Source organism: Coregonus clupeaformis, chromosome 16 (assembly GCF_020615455.1).
Source record: "Coregonus clupeaformis isolate EN_2021a chromosome 16, ASM2061545v1, whole genome shotgun sequence".
Classification (NCBI taxonomy): Eukaryota; Metazoa; Chordata; class Actinopteri; order Salmoniformes; family Salmonidae; genus Coregonus; species Coregonus clupeaformis.
Genome location: NC_059207.1, coordinates 28,289,086 through 28,302,429, shown reverse-complemented (window position 1 = coordinate 28,302,429; position 13,344 = coordinate 28,289,086). Strand labels below are relative to the sequence as shown.

The following is a 13,344-nucleotide window of genomic DNA, read 5'->3' as shown; positions in this document are numbered from 1 at the left end:
TGGAGAGGAGAGGTGGATGGTGCTGGTCTTACTTTTTCTTTGTTTCTTCATGCACTTCTCTGAGGTGCACTGCACTGAAATAACAAAGGAAATGATCATCACCACACTTTGTCATAACATCACTTAGACATCTCTATTTCACTTGAGCTAAAAGAGCTACAGGCTTACCAGTTTTTACGTTGTGATAGTTGTCCTCAGAGACCATGCTTAGTGATTATGAGAAAGACAATAAAACTCAATTACTCAATTTCTGATTAATAATTTAAAGATTTAAAACAATTGTCTGTACTGGTTAAAACCTTAAGATTAGTTTAGTACACAATCCTGTACCAAATAAAACAGTCCATTCAGGAGTGTGTGAAATAGTAGTCATCATGACAAACTCAGTGGTACAAATAGGGAACATGCTTCCATTTAGTATTGGCCTTTTAAGATAAATAAATGAAGTGAGTTCTTTCAAAATAACTGGACTTCCCATAGGCTCTAAACCCTTTCAGGAGAGAACAGCGTGGAGATTCTCCCTTTAAGTGAGTAACTAAAATTAGCAGCTCCATAAGACACTACCTTGCCACATGCACGTATGCGCCCACACACACACACACACACACACGCGCACGCAAGCACGCACGCACACACACATTGCGAGCAGTTTTTAGTAAGAGCGACTTCTGTACATTTTAGAGTGGCCTTTTATTGTCCCCAGCACAAGGTGCACCTGTGTAATAATCATGCTGTTTAATCAGCTTCTTGATATGCCACACCTGTCAGGTGGATGGGTTATCTTGTCAATGGAGAGATGCTCACTAACAAATTTCTGCACAAAATTGGAGAGAAATAAGCTTTTTGTGTGTATGGAAAAATTCTGGGATCTTTTATTTCAGCTCATGAAACATGGGACCAACACTTTACATGTTGCGTTTATATACATGTGCTTGCACCCCTATTTTGAAAGTGGGGATGCAGTTGCTCCATTGCTCAGGCACCTATGGTCTTGCCCATTCATCCTCTGAATGGCACACATACACAAGTCATGTCTCAATTGTCTCAAGGCTTAAAAATCATTATTTAACCTGTCTCCTCCCCTTCATCTACACTGATTTAAGTGGATTTAACAAGTGACATAAGGGATCATAGCTTTCACCTGAACACTTTACATGTTGTGTTTATATTTTTGGTCGGTGTAGTTTATCCCCTAAAATTAGCTTGTTAAGTAGCCATATTGACGTGATCTGTTATTAGCTGGCTAGCCAATTTGACGTGGTCCATCAATCAATATTGCCTATCATGTCTGTCTGCAGCAACTGTGATTACTATGTTGAAAAGGGGATAATGTTAGCTAACATCGCTAGGTAAGCCTACGTTGGTTGGAGAAAAAAGTACAGTAGGTCTACTTACCACTATGTTTAGCCAACTGTACAAAGTTTCTACCAGTAGCTTGCAAAGTAAACATCATCAGCAAGTACTTCAGCAAATGCGCCCTTCTGCTACTTGACAGGCAGAGCCCACCATTCATACTTGTCAGGTATAGTTGACTTTGATATCACTTAAATATCCAATTAATGGTGGCCAATATTGAGAGATATCGTGAGGCTACCCTAACGTATCTGAAATGACATGATCAATTGATAAAAGCGTCTGCTAAATGGCATATTATTATTATATTATTATTATTATTATTATTATTATTATTATGTTTACTGATCATGAAAAGCATGCATTTACTTGCTGTATAAATCTGACAGAGCTAAATGTGCGCAATAGTTTTGCATGGAATAATCGGACGTTTGTAGATCTGACTATGTTCTTCAAGAGGTTATGATATTCAGTGGTGTAAAGTACATAAGTAAAAATACTTTAAAGTACTACTTAACTAGTTTTTTGGGTTATCTGTACTTTACTTTACTATTTATATTTTTGACAACTTTTACTTCACTACATTCCTAAAGAAAATAATGTACTTTTGACTCCATACATTTCCCCTGACACCCAAAAGTATTTGTTACATTTCGTATGCTTAGCATTACAGGAAAATGGTCCAATTCACACTTATGAAGAGAACATCCCTCATCCCTACTGCCTCTGATCTGACAGACTCCCTAAACACACATGCTTCTTTTGTAAATGGTGTTGGTGTGCCCCTGGCTATCCATAAATAAATAAATAAAAGAAAATGGTGCCTTCCCGTTTACTTAATAGGAATTTGAAAATATGTATACTTTTACTTTTGATACTTAAGTATATTTTAGCAATTACATTTACATTTGATATTAAAACCAAATACTTTTAGACTTTTACTCAAGTAATATTTTAATGGAAGACTTTCACTTTTACTTGAGTCATTTTCTATTAAGGTATCTATACTTTTACTAAAGTATGACAATTGGGTACTTTTTCCACCACTGATGATATTACAACCAAATAGTTAACATTTATTTTAAAATCCCTTGAAAACGGCAAGCAGTTGCCAATTGTTTTAGTGGAGCTGGGGGTCTCCTTGGCCCCCAGCAGGCAACTGGAACGCTCTGCACCTTATTACAACATTTTATTGATAACAACCTATAAACATCGATGAGTACACATTTGCAGTGGTCGAGGGGTAAATGGATAAATAATGAAAATTTGATTTTAAATTACACAATTATTGCATTATATTGTTGGGGGTATGCTGTGAAAAAGAGCTTGGTTGGTAGCAGTTTTTGACATTGCACATACAGTACAGTAGATGAACAATAGGTTCTACTATCCTGCTATCCACAGAAAATAGTGTTAAGTCACAACCACATGTTAAAGCGTCACTGAGTTTTCTGGCTTGCATTTCATGATAGAACCAGTTGCACAAAGTCTGATTGTGTTTAACTAAATGAAAGCTAATTTGCTTAATTTCACAATGGAATTTAGATTATTTTTCATATGGGACATTTCTTACAGTGCATTCGGAAAGTATTATGATCCCTTGACTTTTTCCACATTTTGTTACGTTACAGCCTTATTCTAAAATTGATTCAATTAATTATTTCCCTCATCAATCAATTTTCCTCATTTTTGTTTTAGTCATTTAGCAGACGCTCTTATCCAGAGCGACTTACAGTTAAGTGAGTGCATACATTTTTCATACTGGCCCCCGTGAGAATCGAACCCACAACCCTGGCGTTGCAAGCGCCATGCTCTACCAACTGAGCTACATGTTTGCTAATTTATATATATTTTTAAAGAATTCAGACCCTTTGCTATGAGACTCGAAATTGAGCTCAGGTGCATCCTGTTTCCAGTGACCATCCTTTAGATGTTTCTACAGCTTGATTGCAGTCCACCTGTGGTAAATTCAATTGATTGGACATGATTTGGAAAGGCACCCACCTGTCTATATAAGGTCCCACAGTTGACAGTGCATGTCAGAGCAAAAATCAAGCCATGAGGTTGAAGGAATTGTCTGTAGAGCTCTGAGACAGGATTATGTCGAGGCACAGATCTGGGGAAGGGTACCAAAAAATGTCTGCAGCATTGAAGGTCCCCAAGAAAACAGTGGCCTCCATCATTGTTAAATGGAACAAGTTTGGAACCACCAAGACTCTTCCTAGAGCTGGCCACCCGGCCAAACTGAGCAATCGGGGGAGAAGGGCCTTGGTCAGGGAGGTGACCAAGAACCCAATGGTCACTCTGACAGAGCTCCAGAGTTCCTCTGTGGAGATGGAAGAACCTTCCAGAAGGACAACCATATCTGCAGCACTCCACCAATCAGGCCTTTATTGTAGAGTGGTCAGACGGAAGCCACTCCTCAGTAAAAGGCACATGACAGCCCACTTGGAATTTGCCAAAAGGCACCTAAACACTCAAACCATAAGAAACAAGATTCTCTGGTCTGATGAAACCAAGATTGAACACTTTGGCCTGAATGCAAAGCATCACTTCTGGAGGAAACCTGGCACCATCCCTACGGTGGAGCATGGTGGTGGCAGCATCATGCTGTGGGGATGTTTTTCAGCGGCAGGGACTGGGAGACTAGTCAGGATCGAGGGAAAGATGAACGGAGCAAAGTACAGAGAGATCCTTGATGAAAACCTGCTCAGGACCTCAGACTGGGACGAAGGTTCACCTTCCAACAGGACAACAACCCTAAGCACACAGCCAAGACAATGCAGGAGTGGCTTCGGGACAAGACTCAATGTCCTTGAGTGGCCCAGCCAGAGCCCGGACTTGAACCTGATTGAACATCTCTGGAGAGACCTGAAAATAGCTGTGCAGCGACGTTCCCCATCCAACCTGACAGAGCTTGAGAGGATCTGCACAGAAGAATTGGAGAAACTCCCCAAATAGAGGTGTGCCAAGCTTGTAGCGTCATACCCAAGAAGACTCGAGGCTGTAGTCGCTGCCAAATGTGCTTTAACAAAGTGAAGTTTCTGAATACTTGTGTAAATTATGTTTTTTATTTTTAGTACATTTCCAAAAATGTCTAAAAACCTGGTTTTTGCTTTGTCATTGTTGGGTATTGTGTGTAGATGGGGGGGGGGGGGGTAACAATTTAATCAATTTTAGAATAAGGCTGTAACATAACAAAATGTGGAAAAAGTCAAGGGGTCAGAATACTTTCCGAATGCACTGTACCTTTAAAATACTGGATTCTCATGTTCATATGTCCTTGAATAGTTCCAGAATCCATTCACCTGTCTCTACATGATGATGGATGAGAGGTGTAAATGCTGCTTTGTGGTTACTGAGTCGGGAACAAGAAAATGTGGAATTAGGTGTAATTTCATTGCAACAAAAAAACATAAGTATGATTCATTCAAAGCTTTGCTGTACAGCATACTAATATGTAGTAAGACGAAACATGCCATTAGGTTCACTACCATGAAGTTATATGTATGATTTTCTGTTTCCTTAGTCATATTCAACAACAATCACAGAGCAATGTTTCCAGCATGTACAAAAGCTGCAGGCAAAGTTAATAAAGAAAACAATTTTTTACCAAAAGTTGTGTAGTCCTCTGTTGTGCAGTCATCCTTCTTCAAAATGATAGCGGGTTACAGTAATGTAAATCACGTCACATCACATGTGGGACGTACAGGGGCGGCCTGTTCAATAGGGCGATATGGGCGACGCACTGCCAAACGGGAAAAGGAAGGGATTTTTTTTCTAATCAATTATATCACGGCAACAGTAGTTATCAGTGTTGTAATCTATACGTCTGATCTGCCACAGTGCCACACTGCCACTAAATGTCGAATCAGGCTAAAGTCGTGCTTCAAATGGCTCCCCCCCTTTTGGGGCGATTTCAGTCAGGTTGAAAATCGCCCAGAAGTCTGTAATAGACTCCCATGTAAAATCTATTTTTTCAAATTTCAGAGCCTTCAATACAATCTCAATGGGTGTCTGTGGGCTTGCACTTACGCTGCCATCATACGTTACGTAACCATGAACGTAACTGAGAAAAGAGTGGATTGTTTGAAAGAAGTTCCTTTTTGTCGGCGATTCGGCAAACAAATGAAGATAAATTGGCAACGAAACAATTAGGACCTCCCAGACCAAATTGAATAATTCAACAGGTTTCTACTAAAGGCGGAAAGTCCTACACCCGAGGATTTTCCAAAAATTGGTACGAACGAAAAAAGACATTGCCACTCACTCAACTGGATGACGAGGGATACAGGCTAGCTGTCCGCCGCCACAACGATGAGGTTAGTGTTGATAATCACAAGTTTACTGGATGTGGATATGGTGTAATAAAGGCAGTTTATTCAGAGGTAAATATATCTGGAATCGCGTTCACGGACCCGTTCGTCAAACTCTTAGGGAGCTATAAATTTAGCCCCATTACTTACCATATCAGATAAGAGAAATTGCTGCAGCTACATATATGTTACATCCTGGCCCTACATAGTTCACTATTTGCATCACTTACCAAAATATTACATGTGGTCATATATGCTTGGAAAGTGGAGATGCCATAGAACGTCAAAAAAGTAAACATTGCTGGAGACACATTGCCGTTTTGGAGAAGACATCGCGTTTGCTAGCGAAGAGATTTGTTGTGGCAAATGAACTTGGGCTGGGAATTGCCAGGAACCTCACGATAAGATATATGCATCAGCATTGCGAGTCTCATGATTCTATACGTATTGCGATTCGATACTGTGATTTTATTGCGCACCATATGTCTGTTGCAGAGGGATCAGAAAGCCATGAGAACGAGTTTTGATCAGTCATGGAAATAAAAGTGCTGAAAACAAATTTGCTCCCAATGTGAAAAGATTGAGAACAAGCTATGAAGGAACAATAATGGTGTTTTGGTGCAGGTACAGCCAACTAGCGCTAAAATATTGCGATATTGTCAATACAGTATATCGTAAAGTATCACTATGTAACTCGATTTCTTTCACCCCAATCCCTCAAATTAACGGTAAATAACTGAATTGTTTGCCCCACATTTAGCTAAGATGATTAGCTAGCCAGCTAAAATGTTTTATTTAGTTAGCAGTCGCATCTACAATAGTTTACTGTCAATAACATGTCTCCAAAAATGACGTGGTGTCTCCAATTGTGTTGACATTTTACAATTGCAATGCGCATCCATGAGTATCCACTTTCTGTAGCTCAGCTGGTAGAGCATGGTGCTTGTAACGCCAAGGTAGTGGGTTCGATCCCGGGACCACCCATACACAAAAATGTATGCACGCATGACTGTAAGTCGCTTTGGATAAAAGCGTCTGCTAAATGGCATATTATTATTATTATTATTATTATTAATATCTGAAGAGAGCCCCAAACATTGTGTGCAGACATTTTATGCAATAAATGAAGTAGGTTCAATCTAGTAGTTCTGATCTTCTGATTGGTCCTGATGAGTTGGGCGAGGTCCCCTGCAGGCTACTGTCACTGTTGCATTGGCTCTGAGTCGGGTTCTCTGTCTTCAAATGTTCAGCCTAAGAGAGGGGATTTTTGTGTGTGTGTGTGTGTGTGTGTGTTTAACAGTGATGATGTGTGTGTGTGTGTGTGTGTTTAACAGTGATGATGTGTGTGTGTGTGTGTTTGTGTGTGTGTGTGTGTCCTCAGAGCAAGAACTCGTGAGTTGGAAGAACTGAGAGGCCTATGGCGTGGGTGTTGTCCTTGGCCACCTGCTGACAAGGCTGACAAGATAGGACCCTTTTGTCCATTGTTATTGGATAGGAACAGAACTTATAACCAGCTCCTGACCTAAATAGATCTTAGCACAACATTTTACTCAACATATCATATTCCATATTCACTATAACAAATATATTTACTACGACATTAGCAAGAACCGCCACATCCTCAGCCGGCTAATCCAGTGTGTGAAGTTTTGCGGAGTGTTTGAGTTAGCTTTGCGAGGCAAAGATGAAACTGAGGGCTCCACCAACCCTGGTAAGCCAACACTTTTGAGATCAGTCAATAAATGCTTCTGGTATTGACTTATATGCTGCCCCTGTCTTCATGTTGTTGCTGGACATATCTTTTTTTAAATGTGTGTAGGTCACCTAAATCATCAGAAAAATTGCCCCTCCTGAGAATTTTTTCAGGAGCCGCCACTGGGGACGTATTGGCAGGATTTCATCAGTGGGCAGTCAGACTGTAAATATTGTCAGGCGCTGTTCAGTTATCCAGTGATATGAAGGTCTTCAAACAGAGATGCTTTTCTTCACAACCCCCTCCTTCCCTCAAACACTGGAGAAAACATATACAGTGGGGAAAAAAAGTATTTAGTCAGCCACCAATTGAGAGGCCTGTAATTTTCATCATAGGTACACGTCAACTATGACAGACAAAATGAGAAGAAAGAAAATCCAGAAAATCACATTGTAGGATTTTTAATGAATTTATTTGCAAATTATGGTGGAAAATAAGTATTTGGCAAATAACAAAAGTTTCTCAATACTTTGTTATATACCCTTTGTTGGCAATGACACAGGTCAAACGTTTTCTGTAAGTCTTCACAAGGTTTTCACACACTGTTGCTGGTATTTTGGCCCATTCCTCCATGCAGATCTCCTCTAGAGCAGTGATGTTTTGGGGCTGTCGCTGGGCAACACAGACTTTCAACTCCCTCCAAAGATTTTCTATGGGGTTGAGATCTGGAGACTGGCTAGGCCACTCCAGGACCTTGAAATGCTTCTTACGAAGCCACTCCTTCGTTGCCCGGACGGTGTGTTTGGGATCATTGTCATGCTGAAAGACCCAGCCACGTTTCATCTTCAATGCCCTTGCTGATGGAAGGAGGTTTTCACTCAAAATCTCACGATACATGGCCCCATTCATTCTTTCCTTTACACGGATCAGTCGTCCTGGTCCCTTTGCAGAAAAACAGCCCCAAAGCATGATGTTTCCACCCCCATGCTTCACAGTAGGTATGGTGTTCTTTGGATGCAACTCAGCATTCTTTGTCCTCCAAACACGACGAGTTGAGTTTTTACCAAAAAGTTATATTTTGGTTTCATCTGACCATATGACATTCTCCCAATCCTCTTCTGGATCATCCAAATGCACTCTAGCAAACTTCAGACGGGCCTGGACATGTACTGGCTTAAGCAGGGGGACACGTCTTGCACTGAAGGATTTGAGTCCCTGGCGGCGTAGTGTGTTACTGATGGTAGGCTTTGTTACTTTGGTCCCAGCTCTCTGCAGGTCATTCACTAGGTCCCCCCCGTGTGGTTCTGGGATTTTTGCTCACCGTTCTTGTGATCATTTTGAACCCACGGGGTGAGATCTTGCGTGGAGCCCCAGATCGAGGGAGATTATCAGTGGTCTTGTATGTCTTCCATTTCCTAATAATTGCTCCCACAGTTGATTTCTTCAAACCAAGCTGCTTACCTATTGCAGATTCAGTCTTCCCAGCCTGGTGCAGGTCTACAATTTTGTTTCTGGTGTCCTTTGACAGCTCTTTGGTCTTGGCCATAGTGGAGTTTGGAGTGTGACTGTTTGAGGTTGTGGACAGGTGTCTTTTATACTGATAACAAGTTCAAACAGGTGCCATTAATACAGGTAACGAGTGGAGGACAGAGGAGCCTCTTAAAGAAGAAGTTACAGGTCTGTGAGAGCCAGAAATCTTGCTTGTTTGTAGGTGACCAAATTCTTATTTTCCACCATAATTTGCAAATAAATTCATAAAAAATCCTACAATGTGATTTACTGGAATTTATTTTCTCAATTTGTCTGTCATAGTTGACGTGTACCTATGATGAAAATTACAGGCCTCTCTCATCTTTTTAAGTGGGAGAACTTGCACAATTGGTGGCTGACTAAATACTTTTTCACCCCACTGTTCACTCTGTGCAATGAGAGGCAGTCATGGGATGCTCTTTTGATTACACAACCACCACATACAGTAAGGCCGAAGACATCTGAGCTTCTGATCACATGATTTAAGGTGGCATAACATGGAATTTCCAACTCTACAACAGCAGAATTACATCTCTATGGGCATGCAAACAATATAATGATTTTACTTCACCTAATACACTCACAATAAAGATGATTTTTTCACCACATGAACTGAAACTACAATTCATTTGTTATTTAACATTTAACTCCAAGGCAGAATCTAATCACCCATCTCTGAAGTTTGGCTAGAGTAGATACTGACATTAAACATTAGGTATAGTTTAATTCATGGATCTCTACAAAGCATTTCAGTGAACAATACTGTTTATGTTCCTCTACATATTTCCCGTCTACACCTCAGGGAGAACATGTTAGGAACAGTCTCCCCCTCTAAGAAACATCACACTAGTGATGGCTTTTTTCTGGCCACTCTGTGGAGTGTACGGCTTAAAATGGTCCTATGGACAGATACTACAATCTCCGCTGTGGAGCTTTGCAGCTCCTTCAGGGTTATCTTTGGTCTCTTTGTTGCCTCTCTGATTAATGCCCTCCTTGCCTGGTCCGTGAGTTTTGGTGGGCGGCCCTCTCTTGGCAGGTTTGTTGTTATCTTCCGTGTGGCGCAGTGGTCTAAAGCACTGCATTGCAGTGCTAGCTGTGCCACTAGAGATCCTGGTTTGAATCCAGGCTCTGTCGTAGCCGGCTGCAAACGGGAGACCCATGGGGTGGCACACAATTGGCCCAGCGTCGTCCAGGGTAGGGGAGGGAATGGCCGGCAGGGATGTAGCTCAGTTGGTAGAGCATGGCGTTTGCAACACCAGGGTTGTGGGTTCGATTCCCACGGGGGGCCAGTATAAAAAATAATGTATGCACTCACTAACTGTAAGTCGCTCTGGATAAGAGCGTCTGCTAAATGACTAAAATGGTGCCATATTCTTTCCACTTTTTAATAATGGATTTAATTGGTGCTCCTTGGGATGTTCAAAGTTTCAGATATTTTTTTATAACCCAACCTTGATCTGTACTTCTCCACAACTTTGTCCCTGACCTGTTTGGAGCGCTCCTTGGTCTTCATGGTGCCACTTGCTTAGTGGTGTTGCAGACTCTGGGGCCTTTCAGAACAGGTGTATATATACTGAGATCATGTGACAGATCATGTGACACTTAGATTGCACACAGGTGGACTTTATTTAACTAATTATGTGACTTCTGAAGGTAATTGGTTGCACCAGATCTTATTTAGATAACTTTTCCGTTATTATATTTTTTCATTTCACTTCACCAATATAGGACTATTTTGTGTATGTCCATTACATGAAATCCAAATAAAAATCAATTTAAATTACAGGTTGTAATGCAACAAAATAGGAAAAACGCCAAGGGAGATTAATACTTTTGCAAGGCACTGTAGTAGCATTAGAGAGTTGTAGAGGACACAGAAAATGCCTTAAGACCGCAGTTCTTGTTTGATGTAAATATCTATTCTAGAGGGTAGCAGTTTTGGGGTACTTTGGATCGAAGATACATTTGTGTAAATCATCTGCTGGACCATGAAGCCTATGCCGTACTGACTATGATGCCACATAATGGCAAAGATGGATGTCATCCATGAATAATTACACAATAATACCCTTATTATTACGACTTTCATCTACATGATGTTTATACAATGTCATGTCATAACTGATAATCTTCAAGCTGGAATCATTAATGGTGAAACAGCCACATCCATTTGCAATATTACAACAACAAAGAAGGTACTGCAAACAACAAACACTGTTTTTTTCACCTCTGACATCTTTTAACACATAATAGAAGAGCACAATATGTACTGCAATTTTTTTTATCATGCTACATGATGCTCCTCATCTCGGCAACAAAAACAATAACAACGGTGCTGGGGTGGCCATTGGCGCTGTTTTCATCTTTAATTCACATCCTCTACAGTAGTCCTGCAGATTTGTCCCTTGATGTGAGGTATCTTCCTCCCGTATTGCTCCATTTGGAAGCTAACACACTTGGAAGAGGACTGCACTCCCACACTCTCACAAAATTTGATGGTCACTTTTCCTGCTACCAACAATGGCTCCTTGAACTGGGCGGTGACAGAGATGGGGGCTCTAATGGCATCAACTCCTGTGGAATCAATGGATGTTTGGAAAATATAAATCAAGGTGATAGATTGAGGATAAATAGAATATGTACAGCAACAACAAAAAAATACTATACTGTTTGAGGCAGCATAATTTTGCTTATAAATAATTCAGTATTGAGGTAGAATCACTAGAATAAAAAGCTACTGTACCTTTGTGCTTTTCAATTTCAGCCAAGCATTTAGACAGCATCCATAGACCAGGAGTTTGGGTACATCTGTAGCCCGAGAGTTTAGCAGGAATAGTTAGGAGACAATGTGGAGAGTAGTCAGAGAAAGCCCACACAGACTTTAGTCCTGTAGTCCAGGGAACATTGATATCCACAGCCTTCATGATGTCATCTGACTCTGATGTGTCCAAGTGCCCTGTCAAAGTGTAAGAAAATATATTGGTTTATGATGTGGGTCCAGTTGTTCTGTGCTGTTCAAACTTGAATAGAACAATTTTGTTCAACTTCCTCAGCTTTGTTGACTGGTGGCAAAGTTTAGAATGAATTAACTTAAGTATTGGTCTACTCACCATCATACCACTCAGGTATAGGTTGTGTGCTTGGTGTTCGGCCTCTGTCCTGGGAGAGCATTGTCAAAACGCTCTCCCATACTGGCTGGTCAGTGCGTGAAATGGCAGTTAGAGAAATGTCAACCTCCACCCCATCTTCAACGACCCTGTACTCCAACACACGAGCCTGCAACATGAAGGGTCCCTTCTTCAGCTCATCTATTGGCTGCCATGTTCTCAAACTCTGACGTACCCGGACAAGACCTAAGGAAACAATGCACTGAAGTGGGGGGATTTTGTCTGAACTTCACATCTGGCTGAATTGAATTAATATATTCTACAGAAATTTAGGAAGAAAACAGAGTACCTTGTGTGTTAACATTTGGATGGCCTTCAAAGACATGAGGTACGAAATCTCCATGCAAGACCCAGCCAGTAGAGGATGTGTTACTTACCCAGAGGGCTCAATCTGAACTTCTCATCAGATATTAATATGTCAAGCATCCGCAGACAGAGGGTCTCTGGGTAACACAGAGGGATATCCCTGAACTCAATGTCTGGGTAGTCCCAGCCATATCCAGCAGCATTACAGAACCTCCTCAGTAGATCCTTGTTGAACCTTTGAGAGAGAAAAAGTACAGCACATTGGAGATAATTGTCTCAAACGTGAACAAATAAACAACCATGTTAGTAAGGCAGTGTGTTGTTTGACATTTTTATAATGAAATCAAACCATAGCCCTAAAACAAATTTGACTGCTACATTGTCAAGAGCAATCAGTTTACCTGCAGTTAAAGATGGTGAAGGCAACTTCACCTTTGACATCGCTATCGCAAAAGTACAAATGCCCTTGTCTTTTGATAAGAGCTCTGAAAACATATCTGAGAAAAAGGTAGGCAAAACATGGAATCCTCTGACGACTGTCAAACACGACATTAGCTTTCAGTAGTTTATAAGAGCAATAAATGTTGGCGTAAAGAAAATATATGGCATACAATGGGAGCCCAGCAATGAAAACATTGCTCATAATATTTCCCATTTTCATGTATTACAGAGAAGCATCCACCGACTCTATTGTATTTGGTCACTAAGATGTACTGTTTTAAGGAGGGAGGCCTTCTCGGGAGAACGAGAGCTAGTTGCCCTTGTGCTGAAGTTTGCAGCTAGTTCGAGTACACTGCCATACCATTCATACACGGAAATGCAAAAAATATCGGCAGATTTGCCATCGGAAGGATTCATTTTGCATTTAATAAATATATTTCTAGTCAAGTCACTTTGGTCTCCTTACTGCACTTTCGACACTTTCAGCCATGATCAAAACGAAAGTTGTGTCGAAGTACGGAGTGCGTTTTGGTACAAA

The 13,344-nt window shown here is 40.8% G+C and overlaps 1 protein-coding gene across 1 annotated transcript; it reads right to left on the bottom strand.

Moving 5' to 3' along the window:
* Positions 1 to 11,106: 11,106 nt before the first annotated feature.
* si:ch211-12e13.1 lies at positions 11,107 to 13,336 on the bottom strand. Its single transcript, XM_041900656.2, has 5 exons — positions 12,767 to 13,336; positions 12,437 to 12,600; positions 12,003 to 12,245; positions 11,636 to 11,848; positions 11,107 to 11,466 (listed from the first exon to the last, which is right to left on the bottom strand). The coding sequence occupies exons 1-5, from the start codon at positions 13,024 to 13,026 to the stop codon at positions 11,258 to 11,260; spliced, it is 1,089 nt and encodes a 362-aa protein (XP_041756590.1). The 5' UTR covers positions 13,027 to 13,336; the 3' UTR covers positions 11,107 to 11,257.
* Positions 13,337 to 13,344: the final 8 nt, after the last annotated feature.